Source organism: Phoenix dactylifera, chromosome 4 (genome assembly GCF_009389715.1).
Source record: "Phoenix dactylifera cultivar Barhee BC4 chromosome 4, palm_55x_up_171113_PBpolish2nd_filt_p, whole genome shotgun sequence".
NCBI lineage: Eukaryota > Viridiplantae > Streptophyta > Magnoliopsida > Arecales > Arecaceae > Phoenix > Phoenix dactylifera.
Genome location: NC_052395.1, coordinates 19,050,336 through 19,072,435, shown reverse-complemented (window position 1 = coordinate 19,072,435; position 22,100 = coordinate 19,050,336). Strand labels below are relative to the sequence as shown.

The window sequence follows — 22,100 nt, the reverse complement described above, 5'->3', positions numbered from 1 at the left end:
TACCTCAAGCTCAGATCTTATATACACTGCCATCAAATCCCAAACCATCACCCTCGAACTTGACCACCACATATATATCAAAACCTAACACCTAAGTTTATGATATAATATTATAAAAATTATAATAATTAATATTATAGTAATTAATATCTTTGATCAATGCATCTGTGATTAGGCAAAGCACCATATTGCTTTTGTCAGAAAGCTTCTAATCTTGTTTTGCCAGTGAATTGGCACTACTTGTTTCCTTCAGCTGGGGCTACAAGGAGTGAGACTTTTCTTGCTTATGAAAGGCTTTGGCTGGAAAAATGGAACATAGATCAAACCTTTTCTGGACAAAGTGCAAAGACCAGTTTCAGCCATCCCACAGCATGCTAAGATAAAGCCCTACAGCTTTAAGTTGTGTTTAAATAGAGAGACCAGTTTGTGGGTCAAAAGTTTGTGCTTTTGTTTGGGGTCAAAGCTATAGTACCCTACCACCCCTTCTCAAAGCCAACAGTTTAGGGCAGTTCCAGGTTTCCACCCTTCAAGAAAACAAAAGAAAAATTTTTAAAAAAAAAATCAGAAAGTGGCTGGAATTCTTGACAATAAGTGTTATTCTCCATCATTATCCCAGGTTTCAAAAATCTGCCACCACTGCTAGAATTGGAAGGCATGTGGAGGCACATGCAATGATGCATTCCAAGATCCACAACCATTACACCAACCCCTTCTTAATCATTAAAAATCCAGCACCATCAATTATCCCCTGGTCCTCTCAATCCCTCCTATAGAAATCCATGCAATGGAGCTTTTTCAGCTATACACACAGTCATAGGCCCCTTCAAACCAGTTCTCACACACAAAAAAAAGAGACAATTTCAGAAACTAGTTGGAGATCAATACTTCCACCTCCTCACTTTTAAAGACAGAGCTACACTATTGGTATATTATTAACTTCAAACATTTTCTAAAGCCCACCAGTGCTCCGAAGACAGACAGCACGCAAGGAAAAAGGAACTATGCATAAAAAGAAAAGAAGCAAAGGAACTAGCTAACAATACTATAGACATGACCTAATCTTAAGATCTAGACAAATTCTTTAAAACCAAAAATTAGACAGAGTCTGCCATCAGATTTGTGGCATGTCAAATGGACTCATGAACAAGAAGAAGAATCATCTTGCACATGACATAAAAAAGCAACCCTTAAAAGGAAAAGAAGAAACAACCAAAAATTTAAATAAGAAGAAACCAGATCTTTCTTGTTCATACCAATATGAAATTAGGCTATCATAAAGTTGTGAGACGTATAAAAATGAATTAGAAATGAAATAATACAGGAAAGCTTTGCGGAGGCCTGTTACGGCGAGGTCGACGGTGGCGGAGTAGCTAGGTCTCGGGATGGAGGTCAAATGTTGGCACGCAGCTAGGGCATCGACCGAGAGGATGAGGAGAGGGGGCCGGGCGAGCGTTAAAAACAAGAAAAAAACAAAGAGGAGGAGGAGGAGGAGGAGGAAGAGAAGGAGAAGGGGAGGCTTACCTCAGATGGCGGCGAGGTCGACGGCGGCGGAGAAGCGGAATCTTCGATCGCCGATCGGGGCTAGGGATGGGGCTCAACCGAGAGAGTATGAGGAGAGGGGGCCGAGCAAGCGTTAAAAATAAAGAGGAGGAGGAGGAGGAGGTCGACGACGCATAGCTAGGGCATCGACTGATATAAAATGAGGAGAGGGGGCCTGGCGACGGGTTGGGGTTTTATGTTTTATAACGACGCTTAACAGCGTCGTTGTTTCTCAAACTTGTAACGACGCTCTAAAGCGTCGTTATTGTTGCAGAGTTACCGACGCTAGATCAAAGCATCGGCAAAGGTTGGCGCTGAGCGAACCTTTCCCGACGCTTTCCCCTAGCGTCGGGAAAACATAGTCGGCAAAACTCACATTTCCTGTAGTGCACATAGATGGACTTGTTTCCATTCTTTCGGTATTTCGGTATTGCTATTAGTCATAGTAATTTCAAGTAGCTGCTTCTTCAGCCTATCCAGCTTGTTATGTATATATGCAATTGAATCTTCAATATGTTCCTCTGGATTCTCTTTCAAGTACGGTGGAACCATGTTCAATTTTTTGTGTTTCATCTCCTTCTGAAATGATTTTGCATCAGTTTGAAAACAACAATAATGAGACAAATAGGCATGAAAATTATGGTGGAGTAGTATAACCTCATAGCTTTCAATGTCATTCAATAAGCGAGTCGAGAGCATTAACAATTTGGTAGTTTTGCTATAACGGGTTCCTGGAGTGTTCTGTGGGTGCTTTGGACTTGCAAGATAACATGAGGAGAGAAACATTGCTTGTACAGCTACAGAGATCATGCCAACTTGAAGGTATTCATCAAGTGATGGTGCATGTTTGCTTCTACCCTACTCGGACTCCTTCAACCACACATTGAACACGTCTCGCCACTTTATATGCAACAACATATTCGAACTCGCTCAAACTATAGTTACTCATATGAAAGTAGCATACACATCTATTTTGAAAATCTTCAATGTAATATCACATACAAGGTCATCAAGAGCATCAAAATAACTTTACTATGCCCAGATAAGCCTTCACCTTCCCACCTATTACCATCAAACTAATTATCAATATCAAATAGTAACAATGTATAAATTCCTCAACCTTCATATAGCAACTAACAATACCTTTGGACTGCTTCAGTGAGGCATTATAGTTCATCCAATAAACCATGCTCATCAAAAAAATCATCTGCAACTGTAACTAAGATTGCACACTTTGCCACAATTTTTCGCGCCTCAGAATCTAAAGGAAAGGAAATGGGAGCGGAAGCAAGGAAGTAGCAGTTTGTTGTTTTCTCTCGTCCAAAGCCCATGTTGGCAAGGCCCTTATCTTTGGACCACCTAGTATGATGTATTTTGATATCATATAGTAGAGAATCAATTAAGTAACCAAACAAAGGAAAAGAGAAAAAAATGTGATAGCATTCTGTCCATAAGAACGAATGCTTTTCTTCTCAAAAAAAAAAAAGAAAGGAAAAAGAGCATTTATTACTTCGCTTAAGAAAGAGGAGAACCATTTAATTTGCTTTAATCTTGAGGCCTACCTCTTTAGTTCCTCGAGTTCAGTCCTGTAGACTAATTGGTGAGTCACAAAATTTTTTGTAGCAAGCTGGATAATGTCGTCAGGGCATGTCAGCTTGCAATTTTATATAAAGTATTTGATGTCACCAACCATAATATGCACATATAATGAGTACTTAATTGCTATGTGTGCTACCTGCAAGAGGAGGACTTTCCAATCCATAGATTATAGTCTTTACTTCTTTCTATGTACATCCGATGCTCTAGATGATCCATTCGTGCTAACCACAGATTCTTCAACTCATGCTCAATCTGATTTAGCATACATACATTAAAAATTACCAAATTGAAATTCTAGTTGTTGAAACCACCAACATACGACATGATGTCTAGATGACAAATATTTACTTCAGCAATTTACACGAATTGTACTAGATAGTGGGCCAAGCATATTCTTTGACATCTTATGATATTTAGCACTTCTTGCCTTTTTCAACTCTAGATAGACCATGTAAATTTGTTGAAAGAGTAACGTCACTCTTCAACCACTGATAAAAAAAGTTTCTTGATGTTGATGTGGCATGCATGATTCACGAGGGGATGCTCACTTGAGCCATGTAACGCCAAGTAACTCATTGCTGCGAGAAACTTTGGTGTGGCTGAAAGAGGACTAGTAGTACAAGCTATCTAGCTACCTTAATTTTTGAAAAAAAGAAGTCGTTTTAGTTACCTCTTTCTGGAGATCAAAAAGAGCCCAAAGGCTGTCTTTCAAATCTTCGCTTGGCAATACCTTTTGCAATATTTTCTTGGAAAAATTTCAAGTTCTGGTTCCTCTAGAAACATCAAATGCGTGGCTTTGTAGACGGTATACATGGCTCCCAAGAAGTCTTAGTAGTTCTCTTCTATGTGCAAGAGTATTTGCGGGTCACGCATAAACCAGCAAAACCTCTCTATGACATAAAAAGCAATCAACCACTTTCCTTTCCATGGAAGAGCACTGATGTATATAATTATCTAGATGTCTATGTATGTATATATATATTATATAGATACATATGTAGAATCCTTACCTGGAGATATTCGATGGCCGTGCTGATGGAATGATTAATCTTAATGAATCATAAATCTTACCTTGATTTGTTATATCCATCTTGAAATGAACTCTGAGATGCGTGCAATCTGATCCGCAGTCAACCGAGATTTGCTCTGATCTCGATAGAGATTAGTGAGAGATCTTCTGGAGAGAGAGCTCCAAATGCGTGTATTAGAGAAGTAGTCCAACAGGCTATTTATAGCCCTCTCCAGGGACCAAACGTCGTGGTTAGTTACACCCGTGAAGAGTCACCCCCCATCAAGGCAACCTTTTACTGCCGTGCAATTACCTCAATGCCCTTGTGATTATCAGGATTTACAAGTGACACTTGTCAAGATGTGGGTTCTAATTAAATGGGATCAGGGTTTAATTAAACGGGATCCAACATTCTTCCACTTGGACCATATTGACGCCATTTGTTAATGTGGGCCACAACTTGACGGGATCCCAACATTCTCCCACTTGGACCATATTGACAAGTAAAATATCTTTAGCACTTGAATTTTATAATCTTTATAAATTTGGGCAAACTTTATGTTTGACTACTTTGAGAATAATAATACGAATCATGGCAGAAATAACACTTATTTAATTGGCGTATAACCTTCCATGATCACTATATTACTAAACCATCATAACCAAACCCTCATGAATGAACTTCTCATGAAATCCATTCTTTGGTCACAATTTCTGCTACCATAGTATGCATAAACCATATGAATTCATTAAAGCAGAAAATATAATAAATGTGATTTACAATCATCTGAAATGTGCACAATAATACATCAACTAATTTATACAGAAAAGGCCCATTTGACCGACATGCTCCGTATGCAATCTCGGGGCTATTGCTTTGGTCAAAGGATCTGCCAACATAAGCACAGTATTGATGTATTGAACTGAAACTTTATGGTCATCACATTTTTTCTTTATAACAAGATATTTCACCTCCATGTGCTTATTTCAATTGGATATCTTGTTATTCTTTATTGAGAAAACTGCTACTAAATTATCACAATATAACTTTATGGGTCTTGAAATAGTATCCACGATCTGTAGGCCCGTGATAAAGTTCCTCAACCAAATAACCTATGTAACCGCATCATAACATGCTAATAACTCAGCCTCCATTGTTGAAGCAGCTGTCATTTTTTGCTTCGAACTTTTCCACGAGACTGCACCACCAGCTAGTAGAAAAATATAACCTGATATTGATTTTCTACTATCTGGACATCCCGCAAAGTCTGAGTCTGAGTATCCAACTATCTCCAAGAGATCGGATTTGTTGTATGTGAGCATATGATCTTGAGTTTCTTGAAGATATCTCAAAGAGGGTTTAATTGATACTGGTATATTCATTTAATGACTACACAGATGCATAAGCATTTAAAAGCCATAGGTGAAATTCACAAGTGCTCTAAATAGTTTTCACAAATTCTATGTGGATTATCTACCGAAAAAAATCCTATGTGGATTTATGACCCATTAACACAAACAAGTGGCAGAAAGTTCATTTAAAAAATGGTAGGACACGGCATGTTTCGGATTTAAGCTCTTGAAGCATCTTTTATACTATAAGGTGTTGGAACTGGCATGAAAATCAAATTTGGTGGAAGTTCTGCTTTGGCAATTCTGCTTCTTATTTTTCTCTTGCTCCTTTTGCTTTCATTGCAAAGTTCTATTACTGGTTATTGATGATGGATGATAGTGCCAAATGTCAAGAAAGGGTTGCTTGTGATTCTAATGTGGGGCATATAGACTGGCTTTTAATATCGATAAAGTTAATTTTGTGCCCAAATGTTGTTGAGGGCCATGAAACTTAGGGACAAAAAAATCATGGTGCAACTTCATATTGCTAGCTAGATGCAAGGAAATATATTGTTATTTTCGTTTGTATTGTTAATGTTCGAGGATATTGTTATTTTTCGAGGATGTATGATGAAACTGGAGCCCAATAATTCTAAAGCTTTTCTGATTTAAGAAAGTGGTTTGCCATATTTTCCTCAAGGTAGCGGCGAATTTAAAATATAGCACGATGTTTCATATTCATTATATTGGAATTTAGACTTCAATCAAAGGAATGGAGGTGCCTATTCGTACAATTTCTATATATCAAATATGATTCCATTCATCCATCCATCTGTCTATCAATCCATTCGTCCATCTTGAGAGATCTCTAGTCTCTTTATCTCTGTTTTGTAATTCATTAATCAGATATACAATTGTTTCAGGCAACCACAACAAGGCTTGTTTGTAATTGGAACAAATATGCTGAATTATCCAAATAGAAATTATTTTAGACTAGCTTCTTGAATTTTATTATATTGTGCAAGTCTTGGTTTTTGCAATGTCTTTCCTTTGGAAAGCTAATGTCAATGTCAATATTCTAGTGGTTTTTTTTGGGGCTCATAATCCATATTACATTCTAATGATGCTATTGCTGCAGTAGCATGAAAGCTGCATTGATCAATTGATTGATTGTAAACAGCTCTTGACATGAAAACATAAAAATAAGTGTCTTATGCATCAGAAGGGGAGGGAGGTTAAAGTGTCTTATGTACGCAATCTCCTTGCAGTTTGTTTTGCTATATATTGCTTTGATCAATGTATATATTTTGCCTTGGTGGAAAGGCTGAAGTTCTGGAATCTATTGCATGTTTACTGACACTCACATCAGGCATAACACATTATGCACTTTGTAGGCTAAACAGGGAGGGGAACTGTTGAATTCACCATTGAGAGAGGTGACGGTTCCACATTCTTTCTGACAGCTGGCGTGAACCAAAAAGCCTTGCTACAGTTCAGGTTTGCTTAAGTCGTTTTTGTGGATGACATTGGTTTGACATTAGCTCATGCAAACTTCTATTTCTGTATATGAGATGAGATATTTTCTTGTAGGAGGGCTTGACCTTGGACGAGAACTAGCATTGTAGCAGATTCCATATGGAAATAGATAAACAGTGCTTGTAGTCAATATATATGTAAAAGAGCTAAATATTTCAGAAAAAAAAAAAAAAAACTAACTCCATAAAAGCATTAGCCTAAACACCGACAAATCTAATGAACTGAGATGAAACATTTCTAATCAACTGTTAAGCTGCTTAGGCACTACTTGCTCTTGTATGATACTGTAGGCTTTGAAGAGATTTATAAGTGCACTACGTCAAGATACATAACTGGTGGCTTGAGAAATAAGTTTATAGATGGATTGATTACTTAGGCAATATCTCTTATTGGCCTAGTGAGACCTTGAAAGATTTGGCTGGAGCAACTAAAAGCACATTATGATGCAAGGATTTGTGACAACATTTGCAACATAGGGCCAAGAAAAATGTACAAGTAATCCACCCACTTTACTGTATTGACCAGCATAACAAAAACTGATACCATTTTGATGGTAAAATGTCGCATTGACAGCACCATTGGTCCTTTATTTAATCTTCGATATTGGTAATTTTTCACTTGATTATATTCTAGTATGAATACTTCTATATTTGATTCATAGGCCTTAATTTGGAATGGTTAATGAGTATGAGTTTTTTGTGCTTGACTATGCTGTTCAATTCACTATTAACATGTTTAGGTTGTCCTTGAAGGATATTCTGCTCCGCTGACAGCAGGGAATTTTGCGAAATTCCTAGCGTAGCTAAATCTGTCTTGGTCCTTTGTTCTTTTCCATTTTCTGTTTGGAAATGTTGGCATATCCATTTGTTGCATCTAATTACTTATCGCATATCCATTTCTACCTCTTGCTGCATCCTTGTTACCTTTTTTTTCATAGTTTGCACATAGAGATGCAGTCATAAAAAAAAAATCGGTGCAATATGTTTTTCAAAACAAAAAAAAAAAAATAAATTCATTGTGGTTCAACCAAATATCCAAAAATACTCCACCATAAAATAAGCAAATAAAAGTCCAGAACACTCCAAGGCTTCGCTGTGAATGCACAGAAATACTGAAACCAAAGGAACAATTTGATATGTTTCTATTGTCAAAATAGGTTGATTGGACAAGCACCACATGTTCTAGCCAACATCACATCCACTAGATGGCTCCGAAGACCTGTGAAATTTTTGGCTTAAATGGCTTAATCTATTGCGGAGGTTTTTGGCATCTATTTCTAGGACGCAGGTGTGGTCCAACGAAGCAATGAAAGTTTGAATCCTGCTTTGCAGCCAAGTGCTTACCTTCGAAATTGAGTTTAAGTTTAGAACCCGATCATGTCAAATGCTTTACGAACATCCTAAAGTAGATTTGAGAACCTACCTTAAAACCTAAAGAATTCATTTTCTTTCACATGAATTACCATTAAGTCGCACAATGGTGGCTTCAAGATATGTGTAGGTACATGAATGAAAAAGTTTGGAGTGCTTTGAGATCTATGCGGAGCGCGATCTAATTTCCAATCCTTGTGCACCAGCAGAAATGTGGACATTTTTTTGACTTAGCATTGCTTAACCTGTAAACTTCATTTCATGCAGTGTATTTTAATTTAGTGACTGACCTGTGGCTCCCCATATTGCTTCATTGTTTTTAGACTACCCTGCTTACACGCTTACTTCCACTTCTATCTTGTGTTGATCATGCCTCAAGTTCGATCCATGACTTCATCTCCTCAAATTCCTTTTGACAACAAAATCCAGCTAATCGGGTCCATCGGGTGTGACTTGGGATATCTGAGCCATGGAATCCGGCTCTAGATGCCCTCTGTGCCACTCAAATGGGATCTTATGGAATCATTAGGGGCCACGACTAGCCATGTGGTCCGGCGCTGGGATTCCTCCTGATACACAATTAATCCACCCGAAAAGGATGCTCTCCATGTCAAGGGCCACAAACTAGCGGACGTACAGTTGCTTCTTACAATATCTGCGCCTCCCTGGCTCCAATCGTTCCCTTTTCTGTGGTTGAACGCTGCTTATTTTCTCGAGCCATTCACTCATATGCTGCATGAAAGATTCATTAAATCGGCAACAATATCGGACCCAATTAACCAAGAGAAAACCACGCATAAAAAAATATATTTCTAGATACAGGTTTAATCAGGGAATATAACTTGCAGATGCTCCATTTCAACGCCCACAATCGTTCTATATGAATTATCGGACTCCTACAGATGACTGACCTTTAGTGGCTATCATAGTCATGCATTCTCTCTCTCTCTCTCTTTCTCTCCTTTTTTTATATATATTTTTTTTGTTGAAAACAGCATATTATATAGCTCTTACCTCATTACAGCCATCCAAGTCAAGAAAAAAAATGATACAAGCTATGAGGGATCATATCCGTCCCGGTCCATGAAAAATCTCCGGAATGCCGAGCAATGAAGGAGGCAACCCAATCCGCAGCTCTATTTGCCTTTCGATACATATGCGCTACCTGGAATGACTCCATCTTCTTGATTAGTCTGCGGATCTCACAAATCAATAGGTAGTCATCTCTATAGCGATCTACTCCCCAAATCCAATCGATCAATGTGGAAGAGTCTTCCTCCAAATGTGCCCTATCAGCTCCAAGAACTATCTTCACATAGAAAATGCCCTCCTAAGCTGTCTGGAGCTCTGCCTCAATGACAGTCTGGCCTAAAATGCGGTGACCTCCTGCCCCTATCAGTATGGCATGATAATCTCTAATCACAAAATCCACTCCTCCACAATCTTCATCTACCGACATGCCTCCATTGACATGCTAATGTTTTCTAGCAATGCCACAGGTGAATCAAATGCATTGGAATTGTTATATAACATCCCAAGTTCAAGCGTGACGAAAGGAGTTCCTTCCATCTTTTTAGCATTTTACTATGTCCATTGGTAATATTTATTTCAAGAACTCCTTTTCCTTTCTAACCAATATGTTCGTGAGGGTTGTAACTCGGGCAAGTTGATTTGATCTAAAGGCAAATGCTAACTTAACTTTATCTTTATACTTCTCCACCCTAATCCAATTCAGCCTAGTCTCATGTTGGGTAGAGTTGGGCTAAGCTCGAGTAGAGTTGGGCTCCTGGAGTTAGGTTGCATTGAGACACATTAATTTGATTAGATCAGGTTGAATAAGAAATTTAAGATAGGAATAATGCTTGAGATGTTTTTGTTAGATCACTAGTTCGTGGATTGAGGCCTCAATCATTCATTAATTTCAATAATACACTTAGACATACCTTAAGGATGCTAAGGATATAATTACATATGATATAAAAGTAATCTGAATGAAATATATGAGGAGCCATGTGGCTGTGCATTTTGAGTTATGTGCAAGAAGAACTTGGGTATTTATAGAAAGTCAAAAATCTAAATAACTTTTGGGTAGCTTTTTTGAGTAAGGTCTCAAGATTGTACAAATGTACCAAAATGCTTGGGCCCTCTGAAAGATCATGGATACTTAGGGAAGGCCAAAGAACCCAAATATACAAGTATAATTTGTGTATGTATAAACATGATTAAGGGCACGGATAAAACAACCATAAATTCTTATTGCACTTACATTTCCTTTATTATCATCAATACATTGTGCATAAAAGACTATACTATGCACTCTTTTGGTAAAAATATCACAACACAGAAGATATAGCAGTATAGAAATAAATATTTCTTTAACATGCACACCTGAATGCTGCCGCCTACATCTTCAACAAAGGACTTGGAGAAATGGGAGGCACAGCTAAAAACATATAGGAAGATGGGCACCGTAATGTAATAAAACTTTTGGGCCTCACATAATAAAGTGACTGCTTGATTTTGGAAGTTATTGCTCTTGGATTATAAACTATTTTACCATTCACTCCTTGAAGCTGACCTTGAGCCTTCACTGACGATTCTTTCTTAGAACTTTCCTCCATTGATCGTCCTGTAGTCTCCTTAATTGACTCATGAGCATTAAGCACAAATGTTGGGAGAAGGATTCTCTGAGAGTCCATAACTAATGGTTCATAGAAGGCCATGGTAATGTCCTGAAGTAGCGCAGTAGGTGAGTCAAATGCATTAAAAGTGTTAAAAAGCATCTGAAACCCCTTTAAAGCACATAAATGGATTTGTTTCCATTCTTTCGGTACTTCAGTATTGATATCAACCATAGTAATTTCAAGCAGCTGCTTCTTGTGCCTTTCTAGTTTGTTCTGTATATATGCAATTGCATCTTCAATATTTGCCTGTGGATTCTCTTTCAAGTACAATGGCACCATGTTCAGTTTTCCATCTTTCATCTCTTTCTGAAATGATTTTGAATCAGTTTGAAAACAACAATAATAAGACAAATAGATATGGAAATTATGGTGATGGAATAGTATACCTCATAGCTTTGAATGTCATTCAGTAGGCGAGCTGAGAGCATTAACAATGTGGTAATTTTGCTATAATGGGTTTCTGGAGAGCTCTGTGGGTGCTTTGGACTTGCAAGATAACATGCGGGGAGATACATTGCTTGTATAGCTATAGAGAGCGTGCCTACTCGAAGGTATTCATCAATTGATGGTGCATGTTTGATTCTACTCCACTCAGATTCCGTCAACCACACATTGAATGCTTCTCGCCACTTTTTCATATATGACAATAGATTTGAACTTGCTCAAACTACAGTTACTAACATGAAAGCATGCACATCGATTTTTAAATGATGGACATGAGAAACTTACGAAATCTTGAAGAAGTGTTTTCATATCATGACCTTGTTGGTTGAAAATCTTCAATGCAATATCACATACAAGGTCATCAAGAGTCTCAAAAATAACTTTACTATGCCCAGATAAGCCTTCTCCTTCCCACCTATAACCATTCAATTAATTAGGAATATTAAAAAATAACAATGTGCAAATTCTTCAACCTTCATGCAGTAATTAATTAGTACCTTTGTACTGCTTCGGTGAGGCATTGTAATTCATCTAATGAACCGTGCTCATCAAAAAAATCATCTGCAACTGTAACTAAGGTTGCACTTTTAGCCATAATTTTCCGCACCTCCGAGTCTAAGAGAAGGGAAATGGGAGTAGCAGCAACGAAGTAACAATATGATGTGTTCTCTCGTCCGAAGCCCATGTTGGCAAGGCCCGTATCTTTGGACCACCTAGTGTGATGTATTGATATTATACAATAAAGAATCAATTAAATAAATAAACAAAGTGAAAGAGGAAAAAAAATGCCATAGCATTCTATCAAGTAGCACACATTACTTTTCTTCTAAAAAGAAAGAGGAAAGGAAAAGAAAAGTGCATTTATTACTTCACTTAGAAAGGAGGAAAGCCATATAATTTGCTTTTATCTTGAGAACTACCTCTTTAGCTCCTCGAGTTCAGTCCTATAGACTGATTGGCGAGTCATGAAATTTTTTATGGCAAGCTGGATAATGTCGTCCGAGCATGTTAGCCTGCAGTTTTAAATAAAGCATTTGATGTCACCAACCATAGTATTTATATGTCCCTAGTACTTAGTCGGTGTGCGTCATACCTGCAAGAGGAGGACTTTCCAATCCAAATATTGTAGCCTTTAGTTCTTTCTATGTATGTCCGATGCTCCAGATGATCCATCCGTGCTAACCACAGATGCTTCAACTCGTGCTCAATCTGATTTGGCATTTAAACAATAAAAATCACCAAATTGAAGTACTAGTTGTTGAAACCACAAACATACGACATGAATCACATGATGCCAAGATGGCAAATATTTACTTCAACGATTTACATGGATTAGATTGTCAGCCAACCATATATTTTAACATCTAGGGACCATATAACTATTCAGATAACTTACAAAAAAGAAATTGGTGTTCAGTTACCTCCTTCTGGAGATCAGAAAGAGCTGAAGGATGGTCTTTCACATCTTTGCCTGGCAATCCCTTTTGCAATATTTTCTTGGAGAAAGTTTTGGCATTTTCGAATTCTGGTTCCTCTAGAAACATCAAATGTGTGGCTATGTAGACAGCATACATAGCTCCCAAGAAGTTTTGATAGTTCTCTTCTATGTGCAGGAGCGTTTGCGGGTCACGCATAAACCAACAACATCTCTCTATGACATCAAAAGCAATCAATCATTTTCTTTTCCGTGGAAGAGCAATGATGTGTATATTTATCTAGATGTCTGTGTATGCATATATATTATATAGATACATATGTAGAATCCTTACCTGGGGATATTCGATGGCCGTGCCTTCTTAGGAGTTGAAAGGTTAAAAAATCTTTGAATATTTGGAGCGGCAGATTGTGCACGTTAGACGGTTGCAGCTCCTCCGTTACCCAATTCCTACAAAACAACCCAGGACAAGGAGCTTATTACAAGGAGCCACTCGAATATATTAAAATAGAGGAACTTATGACTAAGACATGAGTGGCCCTATAAGACTAGCAAGTAATTTTCTGTTCTAATGATTGGACGCCAGGGGTCGTTACCATTGTATTGACTCCCATAATTTTTAAGGTTGGGAGAGCTCCCTTGGTGCCTAAGGCTAAGGAAAGGCTAAGAGGGAGATCCAAGCTCCATCTGAAGTCGTCAAGGTTTCACTGTATACAACCGAACCCTTCTAACATAAAATCCCAAAGCAGAAGGGTATTCGAATGTTTACAAAAAGACCCTTTTACTGCACCATAGAATTACTAAAATACAAGTTTGAAACCCTCCTTGTAATGGTACAACTGAAGGGACCAGTATTCAATCATTTAACACCATTTTTTCAAATAAAGGAGGTGACAATGTTAATGCCCGAAGAGGTTGAATCAATAGTGTGTTGATACCACCCGGGCACAGAATTCGAAATAGGCATCCCATTCAATCTGATTGGGATAATAGTTTCTCAATCCGATCTGTAAAATACAAATTTTAATCAAATCACAGATCGCAGTATTCCAAGACTTCATGTGCATCGAGTCGGGCAAATGAGCGTCATGACGCCCCTCCTCAAACTATAACAATCTCCCACGTTGTGGATATCCTATTATATTTTAATAGCAATACTTGGTGATCGTTAGTGTCAATCATCAAGGAAAAATTTTGTGCATGAGGGTCCTCAAAATATAATATAGCATTTGAGGAAAATAGTATAAAAACTATAAACAAGCCTTGGTTGTGATAAGTTGATGAAATTCAAAAAAAAAAGAAGTAAAGTTGATATAAGGTGACCTAAAAATTAAAAAATCTTCAATTAGGCAGAAAGAGAGGCTAAAATTATAATCTTACCAATAAATGTGATCCATCGCATCTCCTATTTCCTTGGTGAAATGTTCACCACATCCTAGTCGCATCAAATGGTCCATCATACACAGCTTTATGAGGTCTTGGTCCACAGGGTATGCGGGAGGAACTGTGTCACATGCCAAATTGTACAGAGTCACCCTCTTCCGTGTAGAAACAAAGCAAATATCATCTTTCGAATCTATTGCTGCTTTAAAACTCACCTCCATGTCCGCATCTTTGGACCATGGCTTCCAAATACTCCTTGCAATCTCCATCTCCAGTGATCATGAAAGCACAAGCAGTTGCAGACGGGGAATGAAACAAGGACCCATCTTCTCTCTTATGCTTAAGAATATCTTCATGCTTCCCTCGGTAGATTGCTGGCAAGGCCTCGAGGTACAGTGAAAGTGGAAGATGGTGACCCCCACAGGATGTTTCTTCCCTGCAGATAAAGTAGGCAGGTATTAGGAATGAAGAATACCCGTTTGAGCAGGTAAATTTGAAGGAAGCTTTGTAAATAAAAAAAGAAAATGTTGCCGGAAAGATTTACATTTTGAAAATTTTCTCCCTTTCGTTGAAGATATCTTCCACGACTCCTGTGTAGCCCTGAGGAAAGACCTCCAAGCCTTTGGCCTTCGCCAGCTCAAGCATGCCCGGGAATATAATGGCAAACCATCGGGGGATGCCACCATGGTGTTTCATAAGCACCTTCTCCGTGTTTGCATGAAGAAATTTCAATCCTGTTTTTTGAAAAGAAATTTGAAAAAGTTGGAAGACAAATGTCAAGGCCCTAGCTCAAGATGTACACAGCTCAGAAATAAATGAAATGCATTTCTATGGTCACATCAAAGAACTGTTCTAAAGTCGTCATGGAGCAATAAATGTTCTAATTTGAAATCTTAATTTAGGAAGAAACTTAAATAACACTCTGTCCTTTTTTTATTGGCCTTTAATACACAATCATTTGACTATTAGAATTTTATTTTAGTCCTGCATATATATTTTTATATGAGATTTCCGCGTGCACGTGAATTTCACACACTTTTATTGGCTCTTGTAGATGGTTATATTGTTTCTGCATACAGTTATATTAACCCTGCACACACTTACATATATGTGCACGCAGTTATTGTAACTACGTACAGCCACTGGAGATCGAGAACTAAAGAAATTTTGAAGAGTAATAACAAGAAAAACGGCTTAATTATACCTTTCTCTATATTTATGTAGCCAACGTTCCAAATCTTGAGCGCAATAATACAGGCCAGAGTCGCAGTGAGGCAGTCTATGGTGAGATCGAGCTCTCCCCATAACCCTCCATCGTTTTGGGTGCGGAGCATCCAAACCAAACAGTTTGGGAACATTGGACGACGGCATCGTTCAGGATTGGGTATCATGGCTACCCATGCAGTCTCGTAGGCAGACGATGGTAGAAAGGAGTACATGTCAGCCGAGGGAGAGAAAACCTCTTCCTTAACCCTCTCGATGAGGCACTTCAATGACTCCTCCATATCTTACTCAAACACAACTGGTAAGAGGAGGAAAAAGAAGAAGAAAACTAAGAGTAGATAAATCTGGATGTCTCAACTTAGGCTGGAAGTCTCTTAGCATGTATTTATAGTGTGATGGGAGGCGGTACCTGTGACTCACGCAGCCCACTGGCCCGCTCCCATGCCTCGGGGCCTCACGCAGCCAGCGAACCCTAGCTTTTTCTTTTAATGAAACATGTTGTTCATGTTTGAGCGCCCAACGACAATGCTTGGTAGTTTTTGATGGCATGTGGGAAATGGGGACCACCACCTAATAACATCTGAAACGTTGCCCACGAGATGACGAAAAAGACAATGACTCCTAGCAAAAAAAAAAAAAAGACAATGACTAGACCATGAGAACGAAGGCCAGTCAGTACTGGTTAAACGAAGAGCATGAGCACATTTGGTTGGACTAGTCCTATCTCCCTACGGATCAGGCCTCGGCTCGGGGGCAATAACACATGGTTTTAGGTTTTGCCTATCCTATGTTTCCTTTATCTCTTGCTTTGTTTAGTTTTGCATAATAATGTATGTGTTGTGGTTGAAATTTGGCTTGAGGGTGAACACGCTGGAGGAAGCCGAGAAGAGGGCTGGGGGGAGAAAAAGAGTGCCACCCCCTGCGCTCCGGTGTACCTGCACGAAGCCTTGGCCGGAGATCCCTGCGAAGGCCTTTGATGGCTAAGTTAGTTTAGTTTTTGGAGGGGTTTCGAATAGCTTTCTTATAGCCTCTCTTGTCTTTTACTTGCTTACCGTGGGCCTTTTCCTACCCCCTTTCTTATAGAGTGAGGGTTTTGGTTGTTACCTGCAGCCTTTGGGCTGAGCTGTGATCAGCTGGCCATTAGCTGGAGGCGGTGCGAACACAGAGACTGATCCCGCTGGCGGAGGATCCAGAAAACATCATTCTAGTCTTGTCCCGAGGATCCGCGAGGTCTTTGATGAGGATTTAGGAGATATTTCTCCAGTCTTGTCCTGAGGATCCGCGGGATCTTCGATGAGGATTTGGAGAAGGCGGGACTGAGGTTGACAAGGCTGAGGTCGGCTCGGCCTCGGGCCGAGGTCAAACAAACTTGGAGGCCGTGATGTATGCTTGGTGAGTTGACCTCGGTATTCGGCCGAGGTCAGCTCGGTCTCTAGCGGAGGTCGCCTCGATTTCTGGCCGAGTTCACCTTCTTCGGTCGAGGTCGGCTCGGTCTCTCACTGAGGTCGGCTAGCTCGGCGGGGTTTGGGTGGTTCCGTGCTGGGCTTGCTCCAAATATTGGGCTTGCTCCAAATATCTTTATTCTTTCTGATTATTGGCTTTCTTCTGTTTCTCTTACCCCTATTCAGCATGTTTCAAGTTATCTTAAGATTGAAGATAATAGTATACCTTCCTTTTAGGTATTGAAATATAGATTCTATCGAAATATTTATAAAAGAAAAAAAATAAGTAAAAAAAAAGTGATTTTATTTTGATATTTCAGTATATTTAATACATCTCAAGAATTATATACTTGTATATGGACTTTATACAAAAAAATATAAGCTAATATAGGATTATATTAATAAAAAAATACTCGCGGATATAAATTGTTACGTGATTTCAAAAATTATTCTAACAATATTATGCTAATATAAAAAATAATAGTGACAACATATAATTATGCTAACAAACTGTTACATGATGTCTAAAAGTTTACTTATCCCTATCATTTTCGGCGCTCACCTACTGCAGAGTAAATTATTTCACTATTAGTGCCTCAGGGTCCTCGGCCTGGCCGACTTGTTCGGGCTGATGATAGATAGACATCCATACCTACCAGGATGTATCGCTGCACCTCACCATGGGCCCAAAGGGAATTGAGGTGCAAGAGCTGAGACAACGCACATCAATTGCTAACCACTCCAAGTGCCTACGTCATGAGAATTACGATATATGCCATCCGCCTGCATCATGATTTGCACGCACGGAAACCTCCAATTTTCGCAGATTTGATAGAATCTAGAATTGTACCGAGAAATAGACAGAATGGTAAAAGCCTACTTTGCTCATTATTAAATATTTATTCCGAAATGTAATTTCAGAATCAATGAGCTTTATTTACTCTAAAAGTTTATTATAAAACTACATGACCCTCCCGAATTTTTAAATAATTTATATCCTGATTCCTGTAGATGTATCTATACATGGTGTAATATATATATCCGGTTCGCCAAAAGGAAAAAATTCTCATTTGCTCCGTACCGGCTGCCAGGCCGCGATTTGTGAAAGAGTAACGATCCAAGAGATTCGAACACCGGAAAATAGTTTTACACTGCAGCTTCGTTGTGCTACAGATGGCAAGATGACAGAATGATCTAGAAATCAACACAACATCCTGCTGTACGTCAGCGATTTGATAGCTGTGTTATTTCATCACAAATCACCCTTTACAAAAACTTTATGATTTTAGCAGTCATTATGTGCCATGTGATTTTATATTTGCAATTAAAATTACAATTATTGTCATAGTTTGAAAATTGTGGAGGTCATTGTAACATACTAAATATTGTAACAGACCATTGTATTGGCGGGAGGGGGAGGCCCTTCTTGCCATTTTGTTTTTTTTTTTTTCAATTTTTGATAAATCATGTAAATTTGTTGAAAGAGCAACGTTATGCTCCATCGACCACTAATATGAAAAGTTTTTTTTGATGTTGATGTGGCGTGACGGATTTGGCATGCATAATTCATGCGGGGAATGGTCATTGAGCTAATGTAATGAGATGTCAATGCCTCATTGGCGAAAGAAACTTCCATGTGTGGCTAAAGAGGACCAGCGGTACAAGATGTCTAAGAAACAGTATGCCAGGTATGCCACGCAAAAAGCAATGAAGAAAAGGAGGCTCATCATGAATGGGAGAGAAAAAGAAAGAAATGACAGCTGGAGAGATAAGAGAGAAAGAAAAGAAAGGGCGGATGGGGATGGAGAATGGGATGTGTAAGGGAGGGTACTAAAGAGGTTTACAAGCCAAGGAGGAGAGCAAAGAGTTGAGCCGAATGGAGATTTGCCACATTAACCCCTTTGAAGCTGTGGCTTAGCAAACCTTAGATTCCCTCTTATGTGTCCATGCATTTGTGTATCTGATCGTGACATGAAGATCACTTATCCTGATTCTTTTCAATGTGCCGCATCACTTAATCGTTATGCAATAGGCACGTACAACTTAAGCGGATGTGGATACGCCTCATATGATTGGTGAAAAATAGAATATTTAGATAAACAAAATTCCTCTCGACCTAAAAAAAAATTGTCAGAAAGCTGAAACCAAACTGAATCCAGTAACACATCATGCCAAAATTGGAGAGTGGCTCCATGTAATGTGAATGCAGATAGGACTGATGTTAGCTACACTGCTGCACTTCTCTTCAATTTTCTGTTAAATTGGAAAGTGTGCACCTCACATTTTAGTTCTCTATGAAGCATTCAGAAGGCCAAATTTGGTCCAACAGCTTGGTGTCACTAACTCACCCTATGTTTTTGTTAGCCTAGATGCACAAATATAATTGATAAATTAAATATTTCTAATATTCAAAAATAGTAAATGAGAAGAATAAACTAGCAAATAATTAACTTGACAATATAATAATAAAATGAAAAAAGAGAGAAATGATGGCCTATGGATCGAAGCACGCTGATGCGTTGTCCCAGGAAAGTTTATGCCCCACACGCACGGGTCTGCTGGCACAGATCTTCTAGAGATACGATGACCCAATACAGAACTACGTTTTTCCCGTCAGTGCACCTCCAGAAAAGAAAGAAGAGCACGTTCACGCTTGCAGATAGCTCAAAAGAAACTTAGAAAAATTATGAGGAGAAGAAAAATTTTCTTTATTTTTTTTCTCCCCAATGATCCCTAAAGTCCTTTTTATCTAGACTCTTGAAATAGGGAGAAGAGAAAATTTTGTTTGTAGTTTGAAATAATCCCTAGAGTCCTTTATATAGGCTCAGGCACGTCAAAAGAAGCAGATTCCCCTCCTGCAGATTGATGACGTATCTTCTTGTGCTTCTTTGATCCTTCGGCTTATTGCATCTTGGCCGTTCATGTTTTCTTCCTTCTTCGAGGGGCCTTTCCATGCTTGCTCTTACGCTAGATGCATGACACTTGTCATGACCTACTTTATTTAAAAATTTTTCCATGTTTGCTCCTTTGCTTGTGGGCGGATGCTTGCCACTTGGCCGTTGACCAATTTGGTTTTAATAATTTTAAAATATTTGATTTAATTCAACAATCCTCCACATAAATTAAATATTTAAAAAATTTAAAATCAAAATAAAATTAAAATAAAATGTTGAGTATCTTATATTATGTAATAGGTGTAGGTACCTTTCAATTTGAACCTTCACTTAGTGACAATTGATTACCTCTGTGGAGCCAAGGTGGACTATGCCTTGAACCTTGGTCCATGGCTCAGATTTAATCAATAGCACACATAATATAGCGTGAATATGTTTGAAGCGAGTTTGTACTTTACGGCCATGCGCAGGTATCTCTTCATGTGTGTTATTAGGGAACAACCAACTTTCCATAGTCGCGGCCTCACGACTACACGCATACAGGTGAATCCTAAATGGGGTACGAGCAAGTAGGTACCTTGCCTCATAGGTCTCGGATTCATTAAGAGTAAAAACTCAACCTAACCCTTGCTTTTTATGAGCACTATTGTCCTAGGGATGGGAAAAACAAATAGTGCTCCTCATTAGTCACCTATCTAGCTTGTTTCTACCCATTAAACCTTTTCAGGTTGGGTTACCACTGTGGTGACTTTACTTATGGGCTTAGTCCTATCCCCCTCGATAACTCTAGAACCACTGTTCTAGACAATCTTTTGGTAAACTGATCAGCTAGATTCCTTTCGAATCTTACAAAATTTAGTGCAATCAAGTTATTCTTTAATTTGTATCTCAATGATTTATGGCGCACTTTCAAGTGCCTATTCATTTTCACAGTTGCATTTTTTGATTGCATTTATCTATAGCAGATCTGCAGTCACAATGAATAGATATAGAAGGTAATGATGAAGTCTCAAGAGGCAAATCTATCAGTAGATCTCTAAGCCACTCGGCCTCAAAGCTAGTGGTATCTAGGGCAATCATTTCAGATTCCATGGTGCTTCTAGCCACTATAGTTTGTTTGGTAGACTTCCATGATACAGCTGCACCTCCTAAAAGGAAGACAAAACCAGTGGTGGATTTGGTGTCAACTGTATCACTGATCCAATTGGCATCATTATAGCCTTCCAGAACAGCAGGATAACCACAATAGTGTAATCCTAGAGATATGATATCCTTAAGGTACCTGAGAATTTTTTCTAGAGCAGTCCAATGATCATTATTAGGATTGTGAGTATATCTACTCAATCGGTTCACAGAGTATGCAATATCAGATCTGGTATAATTTGCAAGAAATTCTAAAGAACCAATGATCTGGGCATACAAGCTTTGATTGACTGGATCACCTAAGTTCTTCTTTAGATGAAGAGATGGATTATAGGAAGTAGATACGGGATGACAATCAGAGTAGTGAAACTTTTAAGAATCTTCTCCACATAGTGGCTTTGGGACAAAGTTATTCCATCTTCATTCCTCATAATTTTAGTATTAGGGATTAGGTCTACTTCTCCTAAATCTTTCATGTCAAATTTTAGAGATAAAAATTATTTTACTTCATTAATAATTTCTAAGTATGTTCCAAAAATTAGGATATCATCTACATATAGACATAAGATTATAATTTTATTATTCTTCTTTTTATAATATACACATTCATCTGTGTTATTAATTTTAAATCCATTAGTTAGGATTATTTCATCAAATTTAAGGTCCCATTGTTTGGGGGCTTGTTTTAAACAATAAAGAGATCTAATCAACCTATATACCTTTTTCTCTTGACTTGGGACAATGAAACTTTTGGGTTGGTCCATGTAGCTCTCTTCATCTAGGTTCCCATTCAAGAAAGCAGTTTTAACATCCATTTGATGTATAACCAGCTTATGAATGGAAGAAAAGGCAACAAGGATCCTAATAGTAGTGATTCTAGCTACAGAGGCATAAACATCAAAAAAGTCAATCTCAGATTTTTGAGTAAAACCTTTGGCTACTAACCTAGCCTTATATTTGTCTACAGTTCCATCTGGCCTAAGTTTCTCCTTAAAGATCCATTTACACCCTATGGGTTTACTTCCTGGGGGTAGGTCTGCCAATTTCCAAGTGTGGTTTTGAATTA

The 22,100-nt window shown here is 38.4% G+C and overlaps 1 protein-coding gene across 1 annotated transcript; it reads right to left on the bottom strand.

Annotated features, from left to right (window-relative positions):
- Positions 1-9,182: 9,182 nt before the first annotated feature.
- On the bottom strand, positions 9,183-15,910 carry LOC103698395 (S-linalool synthase-like). Its single transcript, XM_017840886.3, has 12 exons — positions 15,536-15,910; positions 14,876-15,065; positions 14,547-14,767; positions 14,329-14,452; positions 13,283-13,398; positions 12,935-13,164; positions 12,607-12,722; positions 12,434-12,526; positions 12,011-12,226; positions 11,799-11,928; positions 11,456-11,698; positions 9,183-11,375 (listed from the first exon to the last, which is right to left on the bottom strand). The coding sequence occupies exons 1-12, from the start codon at positions 15,834-15,836 to the stop codon at positions 10,788-10,790; spliced, it is 2,568 nt and encodes an 855-aa protein (XP_017696375.1). The 5' UTR covers positions 15,837-15,910; the 3' UTR covers positions 9,183-10,787.
- Between the last annotated feature and the right edge of the window lie 6,190 nt (positions 15,911-22,100).

Bases quoted from the DNA above. Each gene is read 5' to 3' on its own strand.
- LOC103698395 (XM_017840886.3), bottom strand. From the start codon at position 15,836: ATGGAGGAGTCATTGAAGTGCCTCATCGAGAGGGTTAAGGAAGAGGTT. The intron at 15,066-15,535 runs GTATAATTAAGC...TTCAAAAAACAG, and splicing joins CTACATAAATATAGAGAAAG to GATTGAAATTTCTTCATGCA. The intron at 11,699-11,798 runs GTAAGTTTCTCA...TATATGAAAAAG, and splicing joins AAACACTTCTTCAAGATTTC to TGGCGAGAAGCATTCAATGT.